This window comes from Macrosteles quadrilineatus, unplaced genomic scaffold (assembly GCF_028750875.1).
Source record: "Macrosteles quadrilineatus isolate MER2022 unplaced genomic scaffold, UCM_ALF_1.0 Scaffold_2__2_contigs__length_208266976, whole genome shotgun sequence".
Taxonomy (NCBI): domain Eukaryota; kingdom Metazoa; phylum Arthropoda; class Insecta; order Hemiptera; family Cicadellidae; genus Macrosteles; species Macrosteles quadrilineatus.
The window spans coordinates 38,254,264-38,277,290 of NW_026542595.1; the positions used below are offsets into that span (position 1 = coordinate 38,254,264).

At 35.7% G+C, this 23,027-nt stretch overlaps 1 protein-coding gene across 1 annotated transcript; it reads right to left on the bottom strand.

Moving 5' to 3' along the window:
• Window positions 1-2,504: 2,504 nt before the first annotated feature.
• LOC128987907 (putative serine protease K12H4.7) lies at window positions 2,505-22,799 on the bottom strand. Its single transcript, XM_054408993.1, has 11 exons — window positions 22,731-22,799; window positions 20,834-21,035; window positions 14,239-14,420; window positions 13,663-13,898; window positions 12,727-12,862; window positions 8,748-8,939; window positions 7,496-7,620; window positions 5,580-5,712; window positions 5,020-5,189; window positions 3,904-4,030; window positions 2,505-2,995 (listed from the first exon to the last, which is right to left on the bottom strand). The coding sequence occupies exons 2-10, from the start codon at window positions 21,017-21,019 to the stop codon at window positions 3,918-3,920; spliced, it is 1,473 nt and encodes a 490-aa protein (XP_054264968.1). The 5' UTR covers window positions 21,020-21,035; window positions 22,731-22,799; the 3' UTR covers window positions 2,505-2,995; window positions 3,904-3,917.
• Window positions 22,800-23,027: the final 228 nt, after the last annotated feature.

The following is a 23,027-nucleotide window of genomic DNA, read 5'->3' on the forward strand; positions in this document are numbered from 1 at the left end:
CCTTTGTATGTAAAGATCACCAAGGCAACAAGTTGGATTGTTGATCAAAGTGCTCGAGATTTGTACTGACTAATGGGAAGTTCCATGGGCGGGATTTGGTAAGGGCAGGAGTTATTGTGATTAAAATGTATATTAAAAAGTAAATGTTATTGGGATTTTAATGTAGGCTAAAAAACTCATTTTAACTCAGAATTGATGTAATTAAAATTAATTAAAAAAATCAAATTACAAAGTTTTTCATTGTAAAAAAAAGTATTAACATAATATTTCTACATTGAAATACATTTTTTACCGTTTGATTAATTTTAAGTTTGAATATATCTCCAATGAGAACAGCTCAAGAAAAGCATCTGAATTGATTCTAAAAGAAAGCCTGTGTAGATCAAGTTCATCTGTAAGTCAAGTTTATTTAGTTTTAGCATGAATAATCTGTTAGGAGTAATTTGGAGTAAATTATAACTAAGCTTTTTGCATTCAGAGTCTAATTACAGGAAATTGATTCATATTTAAAGTACATCAAATTAACATTTCAGAAACAAGGAGAGCCGGATAAAAATTATTTATTGCAGACACTAACTTTGTAAAAGAAACAGAGGAATAAAATCGTATACAGTAGTATCATCACCCCAATGAAAATAGTGGTATACATTTTTATTCCTCCGATTTTTTTACAAAGTTAGAAAAGAAAGTTATTCCCAGATGTGGCTGTAGCGTCATGAAAAAAAAGGGTGATCTCCTGATCCCGCCAATGGGAAGTTCAGTTGCAACTTCTTTTGCCTGTGAGAGTTTTCACCAACAAAGACATGTGTTGAAGCCTCTTTGCGCTCGGATGTAATCGACACCAGCCTAAGTACCCAAATCGACCGCAGCAAGGAAAAATATTTCTGTTCCTCCTCACGCTATCCATTATTCCTCAACCATGGTAGAATCACAGTATTTGATCTTAAACAGGGCCTCCAACTCATTTAGACTGTAAGAAATAACGTTGATTTGTTGCCCCTCCATCTCGTGCACATCTTTAGTTTGACTCCTCTGACGACAGAGACCACCACAGTTCTTTCTATGAGTCATAGAGGCGTCTTCTTAATTTACTTCTTTATATAGTCTTGTCAAACAGTTTTGATGGAGACTTCCTTCTCGTTTTTCCCTAATTGAAGACTCTTGTTTAGCCCACTAGCAGAACTCTTTGGGTAGTAGTAGTTTTGGGATTATAGAGCTCATTCACGTAATGATGTTCATCAAGGATCTTTAGATTGACTGGCTCTGAGGAACGAAACAGTAAGGGTTAAATGCACGGATGCGTGGCAGTAGCGTCAAGGAAAAAGGTTCACCACCAGTCAATCAATCATCACTCCCACAATAAAGATAACCTATTATCCTAGTAACTTCTTCCTTTATAAGCCAGCAAATAGAAGATGACAAATCCGTAGACAATTTCACACTTATACAATTGAGGAGCTAGTTCAGATAAAAAAAAAAAAACTAAATTTGTGTGAGATCTTTAGAAGGCACCCAGTGGATTTTGTTTTTAATATTGCTCACTATTTTATAGACTCGTTATTAAGTGTCAAAGTCAATCAATATAAAATAGCACTTTGGAGCTTCTTTACCAACGGCATTGAATTGAAGATTGAGTGAAAACTGTATGCTATTTGACACATGAAATATCCTAAACTGGTGCTCTCTAAAACTACAATTTTCATCAAGTAAAACTGAAAAAGTGATGTAATATAGAGGAGTCTATTACTATTACAACGAAACCAAGTCAATCATATGCTCTAACTGTTAAACTAGAGGGTGAAGATTCTTTGATGTAACTAGTTTACTCAAGGCGGGGCGGGGTCCATGTTTGCTTCAACTAGTTTAGAAGTGACTCAACTTGGGAGCATCGTTAAACAAAGTATGTCAACCAACATCTTCAAACAGAAGTTTAAGGGTTAAAAGCAAATTGCTCAATATCAAATATCATGAACTATTACATTAAGTAAAAGTAAAATAATACTTTTCAATCAACAGAAATTTGAAATGTTAAGGATTTTCCCCACTCAGTAGTTAGACTCTGAGACCTGTTGGAATACAAATTAATTCTTTGATGTCTGCTAGCATAGCCAAATATATTTTTGGGTTTCATTACTTGCCTTTAAAAACTTGTTATATTTATTACGAAAAAAGTAATTAAAAAAAACTGAAACAAATATTGTGCTTAGACAGTGGCCACTATGTGGTTAATTTCCTTGTGTTTACTATATAAGTGAAAGTTTAGTTTGGTTTGGAATAAAAATATTTCTTGAATATTGAATACAATGTATACAATATTATACAATACAATACATAATAGAAAGCTTCATAAAGCCACATCTGGTTGGTGTTACGAAATAAATGAATAGTACAGGTATGATATGAATAAATACTAAAATATTTTTGTAGTTGAAATAGTATATTTCGTACCTATAGGGCCGTAAATGAGGTTTTGCCGGCTCGAGATAGTTTTAAAGTTCGAGACGAAGTCGAGAACTTAAAAAGATCGAGAGCTGCAAAACCATTTTGGCCCTAGGTAGTGTAGTGGAAAAGATGGGTTAGGCTTCAGCACCATAGGGTAAGTAAGCTCACCCTCTTCTCCCCTTCCCAGACGGTCGCCTCCAATGCTCTACGTTTAGACAGGAGGCAACTCAGACAGATCACAGGATTGGTCACTGGACATGGCTTCCTGAAATTGCACCTGCATCGCTTGAGGATCCACAATGGTGACACTCTAGGAAATGTGGGCAATCAGAGGAGACTGCTGATCACCTACTCTACGACTGCACAGCTCTGAATGAGGTAAGGGACAGTACTCTTGGTGCAATGACAAGGGGCAGACACCTTCCTCAGGAGGAGCTCATAGACAGGATGCTGGAGCTCATTAAGCAACTCAGGTCTGACAGACTCTGAAGTACCATGTGGGGAGCGCAAAAAGCCCATCAGTGGCTGACGTGCAACAGGACAAGGTCCGCCCCTACAGAATCAATCAATCAATCAATCAAGTGTGGTGAAAAATAGCATATTTTCCTCCACACTATACCCTATTACCATTATTCACCACAATGATAATGCACACTGATAGTCACACAACTACAACTTTAAGGTTATGTGATGAAATAATTTGAGGAATCAGAAAAAATAATAATAAATAGTTGCTAGGCAGCTGCGACAATAAAACGATTCTATTGCAATGCTATGGATGCTGATTGTGTATTAAATATGCATTCATGTTTTAAGAAAGTAAGCGGGCAGCTGATTTTGCGGCACTAGGGATGTAAAAGCCTGCTCGTTCCCAAAATGACGATGACAGCTGGCATGGTCAGCAAAACGTAACTTTCAGTCATTAATTAAGGTATGTAAAACAGCTAAAAACATCATAGTGTGGTGAAAACTTTATTATCAGGCCACACTAGCTATATTGTACTTTAGCATCAAACTGTTTAATGATTACTGGAAGTTCTTTTCTGCACAGATGTCATTTGTCAAAAGTTTAATGTTGTGGAGAAAAATAAATATAAAAACATTCTACTTTCACAAACTCTGCACAAGGTAAAACAAAAAATAGCCAGAAACATAATGATTAATTCCCACTAAATGTGACAACTATGAGGTTACTAAGTAAATGTCTTACGAGAAACAAAAAGAGTTTGAATCTGTTCCAAATATGATGGAGTTAAGAACATTAATTATAGTGCCTCGTTTTAACTGTATTCAAGAAAACTAGTTTAATTCATTTAGAAGAAATCAACTGTTGAACTTAGATTTGTTAATGAGAGGAAAATGAAATGGTAACCAACATATAGAGTAAAGTGGGTGTCTAAGAGATGGAGTCTTGGTGAGGAAATGTGGTGAGGTTGATTAATTTGATCCTTGTTTTGTTACCGTTTAAAGTTATTTTATTCCTGCTCAATCCACTTTCCTATTAGAACTCCTACTTCTTTTCTGGCAGCTTTTAGTGCGGGTAAGTCCGTCTTCGCAGGAGGATACATGTTAGCACAGTGAGCTGTTCCTGTAACAAAGAAATAATGCTGTTATAATTTTGACTTACAGAAGTTATTGGTTTAATAATGCTCTTCCATCAAAATGCCAATGAAATGAGAGAAGTGTCTTCAATACTTTTAAATCTTCATAGCATAGCCTACTTTTTCAAAGTAAAACAGAATATTGTTGGTCTTCTTTAACTTGTGTATTACAAAGTTTAGCAAATAAAATAGTTTTTTAAATCATATGTGTATGTAAAAGGTAATTTTTAACACGTTCGCTACCGCAAAAGTACTAAATTTTTCATTCATATGGACCAGCGACGCACATATGCGACGGTCGGTTTCTACCGATGATAGACTGGCTAATCACATTAAAATAGACTGACGTTGTACCATATTTGCGTTGATGTACCAATGTTTTTAAAACGCTTATATATTCATAATGGTCTATTTGAAGGCCCTGAATTTTCTGCAGTGGTCTACAGAGATATCTGTCGCATATGTGACTACAGTAGATATGACGATTAGTGACGTCATATGATAGTTGGCAAAACTTCTTTACTTTGTTGCATCACTGACCCTGTTGTCTGTGTTTACTGTGATCCAAAAGACAACCGGTCTAATTGGTCCGCGACAATGACCGCAGTGTCGCATATATGTGGCGATCGGTAGCAAACATGTTTAGACATTGGTAGCCTTTTTTAAAACATACATTTTACCTTTCCGCATGGACCTCAGGCCTGTGTGTGGTGTGGTGAGTGGTTACAGTGGAAGAATGACCTGTACTGGTAAAATAATATTCTAGTAGACGAGATGCAAATCCAAGACATTGCTGCTTTGGTCTCTTGGTTGGTCATGAAACCAACTCACCATTCATGACTATTAGTATATTCATATGTTAATATTGATCTTAAACATAACTTTATATGAAAATAATTAACTTTTTTATACCTTATTGTTTGGTGTAGTAAAACATATAATAACTAAGAAAACCTATAACAGGAAAGCTATGTACCATTGATGAGGAGTGCAGTAGTTTGGTTGTCCCTGGCACTGGTGATGCCGAGAGCATGCCAAGGGTCTATTGAGCCGTGGACATACACAACATTGGTCGCTGACAGGTCCAAACCTCCATATATAGTGTTGGTGCGGTACACCCCAGCATCCACTACGTCCTTGGTGAAACTGGAGCAAAACACAACAGCAGGTTATGGTAACCAATAGTCATTGTGATAATTCAGGTACAAATCTACATCAAGCCGGCCAGCACAACAGGCAAAAACTGTCAAGGTTTGAATCAAACTTGATAGTAAATACAATACAAATTAAATATTATATAGAGCATGAGAACTCTTATTTATTTTTTAAAAAAGAGACTTCCTCCTGAAAATGTACAATAACAAAAATCAATAAGTGGAATGTTTATTTAGGTAAAGTTAATGATTATAGTATTGTATTGATAAAAATCTTTAGAGATTTTATTAATGTCTGAGATGATATAACAATGCAGGCTAAATGACAAATTAAAAAACTGCATTAACAGCAATCATATTCACAACATAGTTGATGCATTACCTTTTGCCAAAAATGTCAGTACATTGCTGGATGAAAAAGTTTAGGGGAAAGTCGTTTCCAAACAAATCAGTTTTATTTTCTGAAGTTTGATAGTAGCCAAACTCTGTGCATGTTTGGTAGGTCCACTGGCGAGCTAGAAAACAAACATTCATGGGTTAAATAAACACATGTTCAGCTTAGTTTCACCATTTTTGACGTGGGGATTTAAGTTTTGGATTCAAAAACAATAATCTACTGGTTATAATTAGTATGCTGGCTCCAAACTCTAAGATTTGAAAAAAAATTAATAATATTTTATGATTTATAACCAAGTAAAACAGGTTCTTGATTTAATAAAGAATGATAGTTTATTCACATTATAATCCTATTAAAGTATGTAGGCCAACTCTAGCAAAGCATGAGAGATGATATGAGATAGAAAAATAATAAGCAAAGAGGAGCCATGAACCCATGAGCAATCTGCGCATTTCAATAGGGTTCAAGACTTGTTTGCAAAGGAAAACAAAAAATACAATACCCTTTTACCTTCCAAAGATTATGTTTATTTCAGAAACTAACTACGTCAATAAATCTACTAATTTGCAATAAATTAAATTTGTTGATTGTGATCTAAAACACCCTAAGGAGTGATTTACCTACCTCAATCAGGCTACAATCATAAATAAAAATTACTTGTTTGAAATTTGTTTTGATAAATTGGTTCTTTTCTTATCTGTGGTTCATAACTGTGGTTAATCATTAAACTGAAGGATCGGCTGTTAAATTATTAAAATTTACATTTAAAAAGTTGTAAAGTAAGTTGGTCAGTATCACTGCATCTTTAAGCCCAGTCAATGAAGGATTATATTCACAACTAATTCGGGGAAAGCTGGATTTTTTATACAGGGTGATTGATATAAGTGTGCCAGCCGTTTTATTCGAAAACTATAAGAGATATCAAAAAAAGTTAAATGGTAAGTGCCTTGGATTTAAAAAAAAAAAAATTGTAGTAAAGTCAAAAAAATTATTTTAGCCGCCATTTTCCAATATGGCCGCCAACTTTGATTTTTCTTACGGAACACCCCGTATTTTATGATGTATTCTGGTAGAAAAAGTAATTTTAAGACGATTTTATTCTTGTGATTTTTTTTCATAAACCTAACCGTTTCAAAGATAATAATGGTTAAAATTTTGAAATTTCTGCATGAGAAAGAGTTTCGATAAAGGCCTAAGCAAGCATGCCAGCTGTTTTGATCGAAAACCATTCAAAATTTCACAATTTAAACCATTATTATCTTTGATAGAACCAATGAGAGGTGTATTTCCCTAAAGTCCCCACTTCCACCCCCAAAGCTTCCCCCCTGCCAGCCCTCCAAAAATAGATATTGCAGTGTTTCACTTAATTTATCATAAATCGAATACTATGTATACTATCGTGTAGAATTTTTGTTTGTTTTATTTCTGATTAGCTTTCCAACAACTTTTGTATTTACAATTTCTATCTAAAAACAGTATTAAGGGAGATATAAAATTTAAACTTTATTGAAGGCCTTGTTTCAGAGTACACAATTTTGTTTTTCTCTAAAATAATTTTAAGACCTTCTTTAAGCATTGAGGCTTTTGAATTTTTTTTGTAAAAACAAATGTACTGTAGCAACAAAACTAGAAAGAGGATAAAGAACAGTTTTAAAGAAAAGTTAAAATTTATGGAAATCCTTTTATGATAACATTTTTGCATTACCTGAACTCAGCTTTTGTGAGTATCTTTCAAATAATTTATTTTGTTACAAATGACAGGTATACTCTGATCATGTTTAATGGTTTACTTATGTTATAGTACTCTATAACTAGCAGTGCTTGATTTAAAAAAAATTTTTGAAGAAGTATAGATTATTTTTGTATCAGTTTTATTTTATTTATGAAACATTCATACCGACCTCCATAGTAGCCACCTATACCGCCCCAAGAAATGTTTTTTAACTCTTGTATGTAGTTGTTATACTTATAGTCTAAACAATTCTCTTCATAAGCATCTAGCAACAATGTGTTCACAGCAGCATATCTAAAAGAAAAGAAAAGTTTTTTTTATACATTTGTTAAAAATATACAAGGGTTGTCTGTAAAGTAAGAGGCCCATGAAGAGGTCCGGTCACAGCCAGGCTGGCTAGTTCAAATCCGACCAGGGCTGTGATATTTCCTTTTTTTTGTTTTTTTTTTGCTCCTATCCAAAAAACATTTACTTCATCCACTACAGTCCTAGCTTATGGTTCCCACACCCAAGGTGAAGATAAGTCTTTTCATAGTAGCCAAAAACAAGAGGGAAAATAGATGCTCCCACCGAGTATGAATCAAATTTTGTGATTTTGTTTCTGTGGGTAGGTGGTTAACTGCTATTGAAATCCGTTGACAGATGTGTATGCAGAAAAGTGTTTAGACATAAAAAATCTGCACAAGAAGCTTAAGAGTTTGCAGAAGGCTGTACACTTGTACAGGTTTGCACAACAATGCCGGGAGCTGTTAGTCATTAGTTTCAATCAAGACAGTGATTTAAGTTGAGAAACCCTCAATAAAGTTGCTTGCTGATCGGTCTGTTTCAGATTACCAGGATTTACCCCTGTCCTTTATTTCTATAGTGAACTGAACTTGTGTTTTAGTCACACCAAGATTTGCATGCCAAATTCCCATAGTTTTGTCACTGCCCCAAACGAGACTGATGAACACCATCTATCCTATATGACGCAAACCTTGTGCAACAGTCTAACCATCAACTCCTTACTCCTCCCTCTCTTTTTCTATGTCCAAAAACTTGAATCCATTCAAATCTGTTAACTGGCCATGGCAACTCTGGTAATGGAGGTTGATGCCTTGGATCATACAATCACAGAACACACAGTTCATACTTGACTGGAGCGTAGATTTTTCTTTGCATTATTTTTGGCTACAATAATGAAACAAACTGTAGCATAGAGGAAAGAACCAGACAGATTGGTTGTGAATGAAGTAAAGAACAAGACGGTCTTAGATTTCAACTAGATAGCTTGGCTGCAACTATGGATTTTAGATAGACCATAATTTACAGACAAACTTTGTTAATACATACGGTAGGTAACTTATTTGAAGGTTAAATCCTACTGATTCCATTATAATATGTCGATTGCAATACTATACATCCAACCAGTCTTCACCCACCTGGCCTGAGTGTTGCCCAGACTCTGGTTAACCATGATGTCACAGACAGTGTCAATGGTGATGTTCCAAGTAGATGACCTGAACGCTCTATTGTCTTTGTTGTACTGCACAATCCCTGCAATGTTGTCAGCCATGGCCTCCAACAAACTGTATATGTCAAACTGGTTCGTAACATTTATTGTGTCACACAACCTAGAAAACAAAATTTCTAAATCAGCCAATTATAAACTTCCAAGTTTCTGGCAACATTTATCAAGTTAGCTTGTTCTTTTTTCCTTCACATAAATATTTTTCAGCTTTTGCGTGAGACCTTATGTTCACCTTTTATAGTTTATCTTCTCCCGGAGAGTCAGTTGTGCAGATATGATCATTCTAATTAATTGGTATTATGGTAATGCACAGAATATATATATATTAAATATTTAAATAAACAAGTACAACTGAGCACCCTGAATATTAATTTTCTTTTTTAGAAGTGACATGTTACGGACATAAGTCCATTTTAGCGAATTTCTCATATAGGGAATAAGCTATTACCGTAGTACTCATGGTAAGACCTGGACGCGGGACCGATTTTTTTTTTCGTTTTGAGGTCCCTAGAGGCCATATATATATATATATATTTATATATTTATATATTTATATATATATATATATATATATGTGTCCGTCAGCACGATAACTCGAGCAAAAATGATCCGATTTGGATGAAATTTGGTACAAACGTGTAAACGTACGTTTATTCGAACGAGTTCGCGATCCAGCATGATCGGACCATGGGAACGGGAGTTTACGGGGGGTTTTATGGGGTAAAAATAGGTTTTTCCTATTTTTGACCCAAAAAACATAAAATTTAGCAATTTCTTTCCAAACCATTTTGTAGAGCTTAAAAAAACAAATTATTTAGTATATTGAAGCGTTATCATGCGCCTAATAGTTACGGAGAAAATTCCAAAAAATTGTAAATTTAAAATTCCCATGTTATTCTTATGGAGAATAAGTAAACTGTTGTAGTTTGCTTGTTTGTGAACATATTTTGATCAAATTTGGATAATGTTTTTATTTCTCACTACCTATTCACATTTTACAAAAAAAAAAGTTTTACCCTCCCTGATGCAGCAAACCTAAGTACTTGTTAAACTAATTCTATTTAAATCAAGAATAAATGTTATATTTTTAAGTAGACATTTCAGTGTAAATCCAATCAGTCAAATGGAAATTCGCTTAGTCTGCAGGTTTGCTGCGGCGGGGGTATTTAAACTTCAAATACATTAAATACTTAACTGTTGTTTATATTGTTTGTTTGTAAATAAATATAATTTATATTTATTTATTATGTATATATGTCCAAAACATGTCACTTCTTTAAAAAAAATATAATATTCAGGGTGCTCAGTTGTACTTATTTACTTAAATATTTAATATATCAGCAGCCCTATTACGTGAACACCTAAATTAAAACACATATATAACGTAGATTGGGGTGACTTTGTGACAACTTTTGCACATTTTGCTCAATTTGGGCGATAGCTTAAATGTTAAATTCAAAGAAGTCACTGGTAACTGTTTGTGCACTATTCAAGAACAAATTTATCAATGTTTCAAAATTTTTATGAAGGAAATATATTTATAAAAAAATAAATAGTGTGTCACAATTTCACCACACCTGGCACAAAGTCACCCCGATCTACGGTATATGTTTTAAATTATGTAATTCATCTGCAACATCACTTACATTGAAGTAGCATACCAAACCAGTACCTGTGAGGTTATAAAGTACTACTTCATTATAAGTTGTAGTACTAATGAAGAAAAAAATAGAAACAATATCAATGTAGATAATTTACTATATTGTGATCTGCTTAAACAAGAAAAATATGCTCTAGCCTTATATTAATTCAAAAGTACCAATTATCTTTTAACAATACTAAATATCACACACCCATCAACCATATACATAAAATGTTTGTCTTTCCGAGAAACCAGTGGGAAGATATTAATTTTTTTCATAAATTGCCCAAGCAGAGCTTTTGTATTCGTGATTGCAGAAAGATTCAGGGAAGATGCACAGTCTAAATTTTGCCCCCGAACGGGTAATCTTCACAGCTTTACGGGAATTGCGGGAGTCAATTATGAAGTCTCTGAGTCTGTGGAATAGGTTCACGATTTTGCCTTGACTGCAGAAGATTTTCTTCAGTTATATTTCAGCAGGGCCGTCGCGTGGGTGGGGCGACCAGGGCGACCGCCTGGGCGCCGCGGTCAGGGGGGCGCCGCGGCAAAAGTAATGCAACAAAATTAAAAAAAAGTTAGATGCACATAACGTATTTTGGAAAGTTATGTATAGCCACGAATACTAGTTCTATTATTCGTGTGTGTAACTGAGTGTTGAATATTACGTTGTATGCCTTTATTGAACAAATGCATATTATTTTATACCAATCACTTTATAGTTTGCAATGTTTTCCAAATTAAATATCAATATAGTATTGAATTAAATTTAGTAATAATAGCCTAAACAATCAACTCCACTGTGGAGTTGAAGGCTCTGTCCTAACTTAATTATCTTTATATTGCAATGTCTTAATTATCTTAATATTGCAATGTCGCGGTTCGCGGTGTTGCTCTGTACACGTAGCTGCCGTATTCTATTTTTATTTCGCCCGACCGGCCGACGGTCGACCTTGGGAACCACCCCTACCCCAATCACTCCTTTCTCCTACGGCAGTCTCAGCTGAGCTGCCAGCTTAGTTTGATGAGTTATCTATATATTTAATACGCTAGGCATATTTTTGTCATAATTGTTTTGAAGCTGCTATGCATCGGTTTACCAAGTTTGAGGTGTGGTTGGATAGGGTTTGGCACGTAGATTTGCCATCTATCAAAAAATCTTTGAAATTCCATCAGGGCTCTGCCCCAGTGGCCTTCAAAGTTCCCATGTTATCCTTATGGAGAAAATGTTTGTTTTCATTTGAACAGATGAATACTTTGAAATTTACACTAATATTTGAAACAGCTGGTTATACTCAAATTGAAATTAATGGAAACATGACAAAGATTTGAAGAGATAAAAATATACACTGTTTTTTTTTACAATAATTAGCGTTTCACTGCAAAACACATTATTAGGGTTCAGTGAATTTTAAAGTGAACTGACAGTACAGCAGTTACACGGGTTTGGCTTATTATTTAGGTTATCATCAATTAATCAAAAGAGAATCTTTACTGACTTTCACAAAAGAAACTGCAAAAACGGCAGGTAAACTGCAAACTCAATTAGGCCTTTTACCGTCACCAGCTTTAGCAACAAAACCAAGAAACGAGATAACGCCAAATAAAAAAAATCAATACAAATCCTTCTTCTCCTTTGTCTAAATTGCGCACGATTTCGTGTGCCAGGTTCTCTAGTTTACATTTAATGTTCAGGATCTCATATCTAAATGTGATAACGTGGTTTTCTTTTATTCTGTATAAAAATTCTATTCAGAGTAGGTTTGGTTTGAGGTTTTGCATACATTGCATTAATTTCAATTTGCTCTGTATTAATTAATAACATATACAGTATAGTACTTTTTATACATTTCAACATTTTCTTACATTAATAGGGATTTGGTTATCATCAATTAAAAAAGATTTTCATACAAAATTTAAGTAATTTATCCCTAATAATCAATCCCAGATTCCTGACTCATATTTTTGTAAGGTGATTCAATCCCTTTAGGTGTCTGTTTTTGGGGATTAAAACAAAGATAGCGACATCATCACTCATTGTGTGTTGGGGGGGTGGGCGCCTGGCAACATCCCGCCCCGGGCGCCAAAAAACCACGCGACGGCCCTGTATTTCAGCTTCGTACTTAGGTCTTAAAAATAATAACAATAATTTCTTAAATCTATTTTGGAATATGTGGGTTTTTGATATAGGGTGGTTCCAATTAGCGGGACACTATTACATTAATATCCTACTATCTCGTAAAACACTTACCTGAACTGCTTGAAAATTGTTTTTTTGCCTTTTTTATTTTTCAAGTTTTTGTTTATAAGACGATTAGCGCTTTTAATTGCTTTTGGACAATTTTCTCCATAGGTAGAGAGTGATTGTGTGACGACATCCATGTATTCTAAACAATTCAGATAAATTTTATTCAGTACCTGCGGGAACTAAGTAATATCACAGAATTAAGCAAACATTAGGCTTGAATTAACATTGTTTACTTATTTAATTACTTTATAATAACAAAACTATTAAGGCATTTAACTTTTCTATCTTGGTTCTGCTAAGCTTGTAATGAAAACCCATTCTATTGTGTAGAGGCTTTGAACTATCAGATTACTCACTAAACCTCTAATTGCATGCACAGCTGTCTAAAGAAAAATGGGTGGTATAAAAGGTTACAAATTAAAATTATAAAACAAAATTTAGACAATGGGTTTTGAACAAAATTACAACTCTCTCGTTTGGTGTATAGTAAAAACTATGTGTTAGTGTACAGTATAGTATAGACATTAGTGTACAGCGTACAGTATAGTATAGACATTTGTTTTTGTCCAACATTCTTTCTCTAGTACCAGGAGAGACTGAGCTTATAGCTAGGATTGAAGTTATTTTGCTAAATTAAAGATATTTATTATGTACGGTATATTTATCAATGTGAACTAATTTTAGATGATAAAAAAACATTTTAATACACCTTGATAAATAGAATAGGATAAATCATCCCAGCAAAGAAGGTGGCTTACCGCCATGCACCGAATGCTGTGATCGCCCTAGCACTTACTGAATGGAGGAAATAATGCTTTTAGTGTGTATGCCCAACAAAGTTCCCCAAAAATTGTGTGATTTCCGCAGGTACTATTTGGTGTACTTTTTCCAAGGTAAGCTAACTGCAATCCTTTCTTAAAATGCATAAACAAAAGTAACCAGTAAAGTCAGTCTTGGCCAGGACAGGTCCACTAGCAGACATTGCACCGTGTACCAGATGAGGATACTTGTATCTAAGCCACGCAGCCAGGTTGCCAGAGTAGGAGCCACCAAACACTATCCACCTGGTGCCTGTGGGAAGGCTATACTGAACAGTAATCTCCTGTATGAAGTAGGCAGCATCTGCCAACGCCTGCTCACTGGTCAGGTAGCGCAGGTTAGCCACACTCAGGTCACTGAAAATGAAAAAAAACACTGCTAGTTGCATAATAATTACCTTGAAAGTTGCATATACACTGTGTAGTATTAATTTTCAAGAAAATTTACAGTGGCCTCTTATACCACCAGAAATGTTATGTAAAAATACATTTCATTAAGTAGTATAATTTACTGTGAAAGCTGTGATCAGAGATAGTTGAGCCAGGTCTTGAACCCTCAGAATATTTTTTTACTATTGAACTGATTACCTTTGAATCACCATGACTTAAGAATATAGCACGAACAATTAACATTACTATGTTATATTGTTAATGGATAGAGCAGGTATCTTCTTTAATAATAATAATTAATGCATACCTCGTAGGATGGCTCTTCCCATAGAACCTATGTTCCAATTGAAACATCAAGGCCTTGTACTTCTTGGCATAGTTCACCCAGTTGCCCTTTACAAGCCACACGGGAGTTGCTTCCCCCTCTCCTCCCAGCATAATAAACACTGGGCCTCCAGTCACATAGTAGTCTGACAAAGACTGGTATCTCTGGAAAGGTCATATAAAAGTTCTTGCTAGGGATCAAGAGTTTAGCTTTACTTCTACAGGGAACGGCAAAATGATCTGACGGTTTTCTTTGCTGCCCTGTCAAGTGAGTGATTGGCGTAGGGTGGTGGGAACAGAGGCGTTACAAAGCCAACGTGTGAACATTTTTAGTAGCCACGGAGCCGTGGGGCAGCTGAGCACCATGACTTTGTAGTAGAAGTGTTTTTAAAAGTGGCAATTCCTGTGTAGCTGTTCAGTACACGTTTCAATGTGGGTCAATGAAGAAAAGTCCCAACTCGAAACACCATTTTGCTGTAGGTGGGTAACTTTAGAGCTACTAGTTCAGCATTGAAACTAAAATCTGACTACGTGGTGTGAAACTAAAGAAAGTGTCATATGTTTGTTGTTCTTTAATATTTATTTAGTTATTATTAAGATCATCTGGAGATTGTTTTTGTATTGTATTTACAAATAATTCAGTTGGTAACATTTTATTCCTAAGATAAAAATTGTTAATCAATATAACACTTCTTTATTTGACATGGTGGCAGCGGTTTAGTTTTTTTTTTTTAAATGCCAAAAAACAATAGATTATCAATCAGAGGAAACAAATCAAATCAATCATCAGAAACACATAATGTTCTAGAACCAAGACAGCAGCAAGGACTACATCAGTCATGTTTCAACCTCCTAAACCTTTTGATTCAAAATATCCAGAATTATGGGAAAAGTGGTTTAAGCGATTTGAAAGGTATAGAATTGCATCAGGACTGGACAATGAACCTCAAGTAAAACAAGTAAGCTGCTTGATTTACTGTATGGGGCCTGATTCTGAGGATATCTTATCAACAGCACACCTCTCAGAAGATGACAAAGCCTCATATGAATCGGTAACAGAAGCCTTTGACAACATATTTACTGGCAAAAGAAATGTCATATACGAACGAGCAAAGTTTAATTCAAGATCACAACAACCAGATGAATTATTTGATACATTTCTGGCAGACATAAGCTCAATGGCCGAACACTGTTCATTCAAGAACCTTAAAGCAGAACTAATACGTGATAGAATTGTAGTGGGTATAACTGATAAACGTTTATCGGCCCAACTACAAGAAGATTCAAATCTTACATTGGAAAAAGCAGTTCAAAAATGCAAACAAAAAGAGTCTATCAGCAAACAAGCAGCTGAACTAGAAATGATATGCCAAGGAAAACATGCAGAAGTTGACCGAATCAAATCAGACCAAAAACAAAGTGCAAGATTTAACAAAACCCATGATTTAAAGACAGCTAGGAAAGAATGTTGTTGGAACTGTGGAGGTCCAATGCACCCCAGGCACTTATGCCCTGCTAAATATTTAGCATGCCATTACTGCCAAAAAATCGGTCACTTTGCCAAACATTGCAGAAGCAGATTATTAGAGACTAAAACAACGGACAGCACGAAGAGACTCAACGAAATAAGACGTTTGGACAAGCCTGACAACACCGAAGCTTCAGTAGCATATTTAGGACCTGTGAATGCTTCATGCGATGACTCCAGTTCTTGGTATGTAGAAATATTTATCAATAACCAGTTAGTTAAAGCGAAACTTGATTCAGGCGCAGAAGTTACAGCCATTCCTTCAAATGTAATTCATGCAAAACTTATGAAATCTGACCGTATACTTAGGAATGCTGATCAGAGGGAACTAGATGTAAGAGGTATGTTTATAGCAGACATAGCTTACGATGGGAAAATGGTAAAAGAAAAGGTGTATGTTGTTGCAGGATTAAATGAACCTTTACTTGGAATTCCTGCGATTAAATCTTTAAATCTCATAACCCTCAGAAAACCTGATACTGCAGGACTTAACTCAATTACCTTAGACTCTGTATTAACTAGCCACCCTGAGCTTTTCATTGGTCTGGGTAGCATTCCAGGAGAATATAAGATTGAATTGAACGAAAACGCTCAACCGCACTCGGTTCGAGCTCCAAGAAACATATCAATTCCTTTACGTTCAAAAGTGGAGACAGAATTGAACAGAATGTTGGACTTAGGAGTGATAGAAAAAGTAGAGTCTCCAACTGACTGGTGTGCACCAATAGTACCAGTACTCAAGCCCAATGGTAGTCTACGTTTGTGTGTTGATTACACTGAACTTAATAGGAATGTTAAACGGCCAAAGATAATACTACCATATGTAGAAGAAACACTAGGGCAAATTGGGCGCTCTAAAATATTTTCAAAACTAGATGCCCAGTCAGGGTTTTGGCAGATAAAAATATCACCTGACACAGCTAAACTAACTTCTTTTATTACTCCATTCGGAAGATTTTATTTCAAGAGATTACCCTTTGGCATTACAAGCGCACCAGAGTTTTTCACTACACAGATGTTTAAACTTTTAAATGGTATCGATGGGGTATTATGTCACATGGATGACATACTTATACATGGCCGAACACAAGAGGAGGATGATTACCGGCTCACTCAAGTATTAGATCGCTTAAAAAAAGCAAAGGTTGTACTGAACAAAGAAAAATGTTCTATTTCCCAAACATCTGTGAAGTTTCTTGGAAACCTGATCGACTTTGATGGTATCAAGGTCGATCCTGATCGTATACGAGCACTCGAGGAACTTCCCCCTCCTAAAGATATTGCGGGAGTTCGACGATTAAATGGTATGTTGAATCAACTGAACAAGTTCATTCCAAACTTAGCTGATAAAACTGAATCATTCCGTGAGCTTACTAGAAAGAATAGACAATTTTGTTGGACAAGTCAACATCAAGAAGCCCTTTCAGACATTATACAGACCGTCAATGAATCAATATCTTTAACTAAGTATGATGTAAATGCTGAAGCTATTGTTATAGCCGATTCATCAGCATATGGATTGGGTGCAATGTTACTTCAGGTTGAAGATAAATCTCCCAAAGTAGTGATGTTTGCTTCAAGGACCTTACAAGACTGTGAAAGACGATATGCCCAGATAGAAAAGGAAGCTCTTGCATGTGCATGGGCCGCAGAAAAGTTTTCTAAGTTTTTAGTCGGAAAAAAGTTTAGAATCCTAACAGACCACAAACCATTAGTTTCGCTCCTTGGAAGCAAAGACCTAGACACAATACCAGCTAGGATTCAGAGATTCAAAATGCGATTGATGAAATTTGACTACTCCATCGAACACATTCCCGGAAAAGAAATGTTTACAGCAGACACATTAAGCCGAGCGCCGATCCCAGATTCTACAGATGAGTTCACAAAAGAGGTAGAGGCACACATTAAGTAATATCTTTAAACTTTCCAGCAACACAGTCAAGATTGGAACAAATAAAGAATGCCCAGATCCTGTGTGAAGAATGTCAGATGTTGGTGAAATACACAGAAAATGGATGGCCTAAATATAAGAAGGATGTGCCAGAGAGTATGAGAAAGTGGTATACCTTTAAAGACGACCTATCTATAATAGAAGACTTGATATGTTATAAAGAAAGAATTATTATCCCATTTGAACTTAGAAAAGATATCATTAATAAACTGCACGATGGTCATTTCGGGTCTACACGCACAGTCCTCCGAGCGAAACAATCTGTGTTTTGGCCAGGAATTACAACAGAGATACATAACTTGATTGAAAATTGTGACACTTGTGCTAAACACCAAAACCAAAAGTCAGAAAAAATGATTCAATCAGACACTCCTGACTATCCATGGCAAAGAATAGCAGTTGATTACTTTGACTTTGTGAAAGGCAAATACTTGGCTGTTGTGGACTATTATTCACGGTACTTGGAAATGATTGTGTCCACAATGACTGTAGATGAACTAATCAAGAAGATGAAAGCCTGTTTTGCTCGACATGGGATCCCTGAAATCGTAATTTCTGATTCTGGCTCACAGTTTACAAGCTCAGAATGGAGAGCCTTTGCAGCCGATTTTGGGTTTAAAACTATTTGTTGTAGTCCCTTACACCATCAGGCAAACGGTGAAGCTGAAAGAGCAGTCCAAACGCTTAAAAAGATGCTTACAAAGAACAAAGACCCCACTCTTGCATTACTGGAGTACAGGTCAACACCAGGTCCATCAGGGTACAGCCCTTCGGAATTGTTGATGGGAAGAAGACTAAGAACCCGACTACCGTCATTGACGAAAGATCTCAAGCCTAAAATGGTAGATCACAAGACATTTAGAGAATTGGACAAACTATATAGAGCAACTCAAGCAGATTACTTCAATAAACGGCATGGAGTGAGAGATGAAAAGCAATTCACTATTGGATGCAACGTGTATATTCCTGATAAGAGAGAAGATGGGAAGATAGTTAATAAAGTAGCTCCAAGATCATACACAGTTAAGACAAACGAAGGCATGTTACGTCGCAACGGGATAATGCTAAGACAACTACAACCCAAAACATCTGATGACCCTGGAACTGAGCCTAATTGTTTTTCCTCATTTGGTAGACAAATAAATCCACCAAGAAGAACATGTCTTTAAAAAAAAGGAAGAGAAGATGTCATATGTTTGTTGTTCTTTAATATTTATTTAGTTATTATTAAGATCATCTGGAGATTGTTTTTGTATTGTATTTACAAATAATTCAGTTGGTAACATTTTATTCCTAAGATAAAAATTGTTAATCAATATAACACTTCTTTATTTGACAGAAAGTGAGAAAGACTATGTGGCGTGATTGAAAGTGTGATTCGTCACTCATAATGACAACTTTGTCATCACTACTTGTTCTGAAAAAGAGATGCGCTTTGCATAACCACTGTGCTTCAACTGTTGCAGTTGCACGATTGCCATTTTGTATGAATGAAAATGCAGATGGTATTGTAATACTCTTCTACTGAGCGGCCAGACAAGTGCAGAGCTGCAGCTTATTTACGTTTAGGCTGCTGAGGACTAACTTCTACAGCGTATCTCACTCTCTCGGCGCTCTCTGGTGTCCGAGCTGACATTGGACAGCCTGTTGACTTTTTTCAATGCTATACTAGTAGCTCTAAAGTTACCTACTCACAGCAAAATGGTTTTTTTGGAGTTGGGACTTTTCCCCTTGGACCCACATTGAAAAGTGTACTGAACAGCTACACAGGAATTTCCACTTTTAAAAACACTTCTACTACAAATACATGTTTCTCAGCTATCCCACGGCTCCATGGCTACTAAAAATGTTCACATGTTGGCTTTGTAACGCCCCTATTCCCACCACCCTACGCCACTCATTCGCTCGACAGGGCGGCAAAGAAAACCGTCAGATCATTTTGCCGCTCCTTGTATTTATAATCAACTATCCAAGAACATGTTAACATGGGAACAGTGAATTGCATACAAAAAGCAGGTTGCACAGCAAAAATCAAGCTCAAGATAAAAAATATTCCACTACAAAATGAGCAATGTTTACTCCTCTTATGTTTACTTCATTGTGGTAACTGATATCAGATGAATACAAGACTCCTCTTATTACATACTAAAGCACTACTGCTTCTCTTCAACCAACATCTCTGCTACAGCGTAAATTTAATTTTAAAAAAGCAAATTACCATGCTTCACTATATGGTGATAAACCTAGTCCTTTACTCAACTTTGTGGCAGACAAGCCAAATGCTTAAGTATCAATATAGCCTACTCATTAATGACAGAAAATGTATAATTATTATTATGTAAATTTTTTTACTTATTGTTAACTTGTAACAATAAGTACAAACACCAATCACCAGAAAAAATGCTTAGCAAAATGCCTGAGGGAAAAATACTCAGGGACGGTTCTGAGGGGAAAACGCCCAGTACTTTTTCCAAGTGCCCGGTACAGATTACTTTCCTCCCAAACTCAAAGGACCTTGAACCCCTACTTAAGGCACATCCTTGGGAGAATCCTGTTGTTGCCCTTGACCCAGCCGGTAGACTTTAACGGTGGGGTATGCGCCTGAGCGGGTTGAGCCCTAGTATCAAATATAAGTCCCCAGTGATGAAATTAGCTGCCTCTCTTGACCGTGAATTCGCCAGAAGAGGAATGTAGAAACCCTAACCCTGACTATAGAAGTAAGCCATCTGATACCGAGGGTTAGTCTACGTCCTAAAGAAAAATTGGCTGCATTAAGAGGACATAGAAGCTGCTGCGTATGAGACATAATGAGCTACCAGAAGACAGGAGAAGTAGAGAAAACTGCAAGAACAGAGAGGAGGATCAATTTAAAGATAATTCTAAATCTAATAATAACAATAACTAATGTATAATAACTATTGTAGGAGAATCAGTGTGGACAGCTAAAGAACTGGAGTACCCAGGCAATTGGACTGGTCTGGAAGTAGAGCAGGTTTGTCTCCAGTCCCCAGTGATGTTTAATGAACCTGTCTCATCTCCTCAACAGTGCCTCACAGTATAGCTAAAATTAGACATATTATTATGTGGTACTCAGGATACCTGCTGCCAGGTGTTGTTGTTGGTTGGGTCAGAGTGGTCCAATAGCTGAGTGAACCATTGGTCTGGAGGTAGAGGTTTGTCATCAGTGATGGTCAATGTACCCAGTCGTCCATACCTGTCTCTTCTCAACACTGCTCCAGTTATACTTGCCAACAGTAGCAGTGATATTTGTAGTAACAAAGCCATCACTATCTCTTTGATTCTGGAAAAAACACAATTTAGTATGATTGTCTTTTTAGAGAATTTCTCTACTGTATAAGGAAACAGCTATTGGTGTAAGCCTTAGAGGTAAGACCTAGATCCTCGACCGATATCCTTTTTTATTTATGTATTTGTTTGTGTGTCTGTTAACTTGACTTGAATAATTTTGGTCTGGTTTTGATGAAATTTGGCTTGAATGTGTAAGGCGGGATAAACTTGATTGAGTTTGTAAACAAACAATATTGGGCTATGGGATCATAGTATTATGGAGATAAACAATTTTCAAAAAATAGTTTTTTTTATGTTCCAAAAAACATGGATATTCCTTTTTTTATTGCAGCTATCGTGTAAAGCATTGAGGAGATTGAAGTGTTATCGTACAATTAAAGGTAACAGAGCAAACTCCAATAAACTGTAAGACTAAATTTTATTTTAGTTGATTAAATTTGCCAAACTTATTGATTTAATCCTATACTATAAACATTTGGTCATAAAACACACTTTACCTTCCCCATAACACCAAAACCTAAGCACTCATTAAATCAAATGTAATTTAAATGAGTAATTGATATAACCTTGTTTATGGAAATATTTTAATAAAAATCCAATGATACAAATTGAAATTTGCTGTGTCTGCAGATTTGCTGTGGTAGGGGTATTTTAATATTGTAAAACTTCCCAAAACCAAAAGCCATAAATCCAAAATCTTATCAGGGTTTGGTAAAAAAATTTGTTTGGAAAAAACAGGGTGGCCACATAACACCTGAGAAAAATTCACACATTTTTCTTTGCAGCGACCTGGGTAGGCATACTGCTGTCCCGGAGATTATTCTTGGTCACTAAGTGTACCTTTTTACTAGGGGTCTGCAAATCCTAGATATCTTCCGATTGCATCGGGTCAAAAATTGTCCGAATGGATCTGTCAAAGGGAAATATGTTCATGATTTATCTATAATCACAGAAAATGTTCTTGCTTTTGCCTCAGACAATGTTCACGATGTTGCTATTACCGAGGAAGATGTTCTCGATCCTTTCAATAGGGTTCTCCTGTATTTCAAAAATTGTTTTTTTTTTTATACTGAATGTTGTACTGTTAATTTCTAATTGCCATACAAGGATATAGTCTATAAATTAAAAATCTCCAATGACCTCCCATCCTAACAGAGCGAGCTAGTTCAAATCTAAACATAGATTCAATGCATGGCATTGAAAGTATCAGTCAGGAAAAAAAAAATCAAAGATCTTGATTTTGATTTAGTTAGTAGGCCCTACCTACCTTAATTCTTTGCAAATATTCTAAAAACCACAACTTTTTAGTTGAACACAAAAGGAATTATAATTTTTAACTTCACCCCGCTTAGAAACACACAAACCGAAATCCTGGACCTGTGAGACCCCGCTTTAAAATACACCAATGCTGGGCTTCTGAGCCAGGCATGTTATGAACAGACAACCTGTCAAGGTCACGGCACCCACGAAAAATGAACAAACAATAGATCAACATGTAGGGGAGGAAAATGGGGGAAGGTATTGGGGGAATGGAATTCCCCAAGTAAACAGTGTTACCAACATGCGTTTGTGAAAATTCCCGTGGGTCTGTCAGACCGGGGTTTTGGTATAAGTGTTAAATATTACAGTATTTTTACAATTTGAAAAGTTATTATGTTAGTTATATTACAATATTCTATGTACTTACAATTCCAGTAGTTGTCAAAGAGCAATAGCCAAAGAAGTAGCTCCACTTAGGTTTTATCTTCTACTTTACCATTTGTATAATCATAATCTAATCTAAGCTTCTAATCTCAAGTTTTCTATACTTGATATGTTTTTAGACTGACTTTCTATCAATGTTCAGGAATTAAAATTGAACCATTTTACAAGTAATATAAAATTTAATTTTATTAATTTTACTAACCTTCCCAAAGAGTATTCTGTCATATAAATATTCAGTAATACTTATGGGTAAATTATAGTTTAGGGTTATCATACTTGG

What these genes read in the sequence shown, in the direction of transcription:
- LOC128987907 (XM_054408993.1), bottom strand. Translation starts at nt 21,019, where the DNA reads ATGGCTTTGTTACTACAAATATCACTGCTACTGTTGGCAAGTATAACT. An exon ending in CTGGGCAACACTCAGGCCAG is followed by an intron (nt 7,621 to 8,747) that starts GTGGGTGAAGAC and finishes CTTTTCTTTTAG; the next exon opens with ATATGCTGCTGTGAACACAT. An exon ending in ACTGACATTTTTGGCAAAAG is followed by an intron (nt 5,190 to 5,579) that starts GTAATGCATCAA and finishes GTTTTGCTCCAG; the next exon opens with TTTCACCAAGGACGTAGTGG.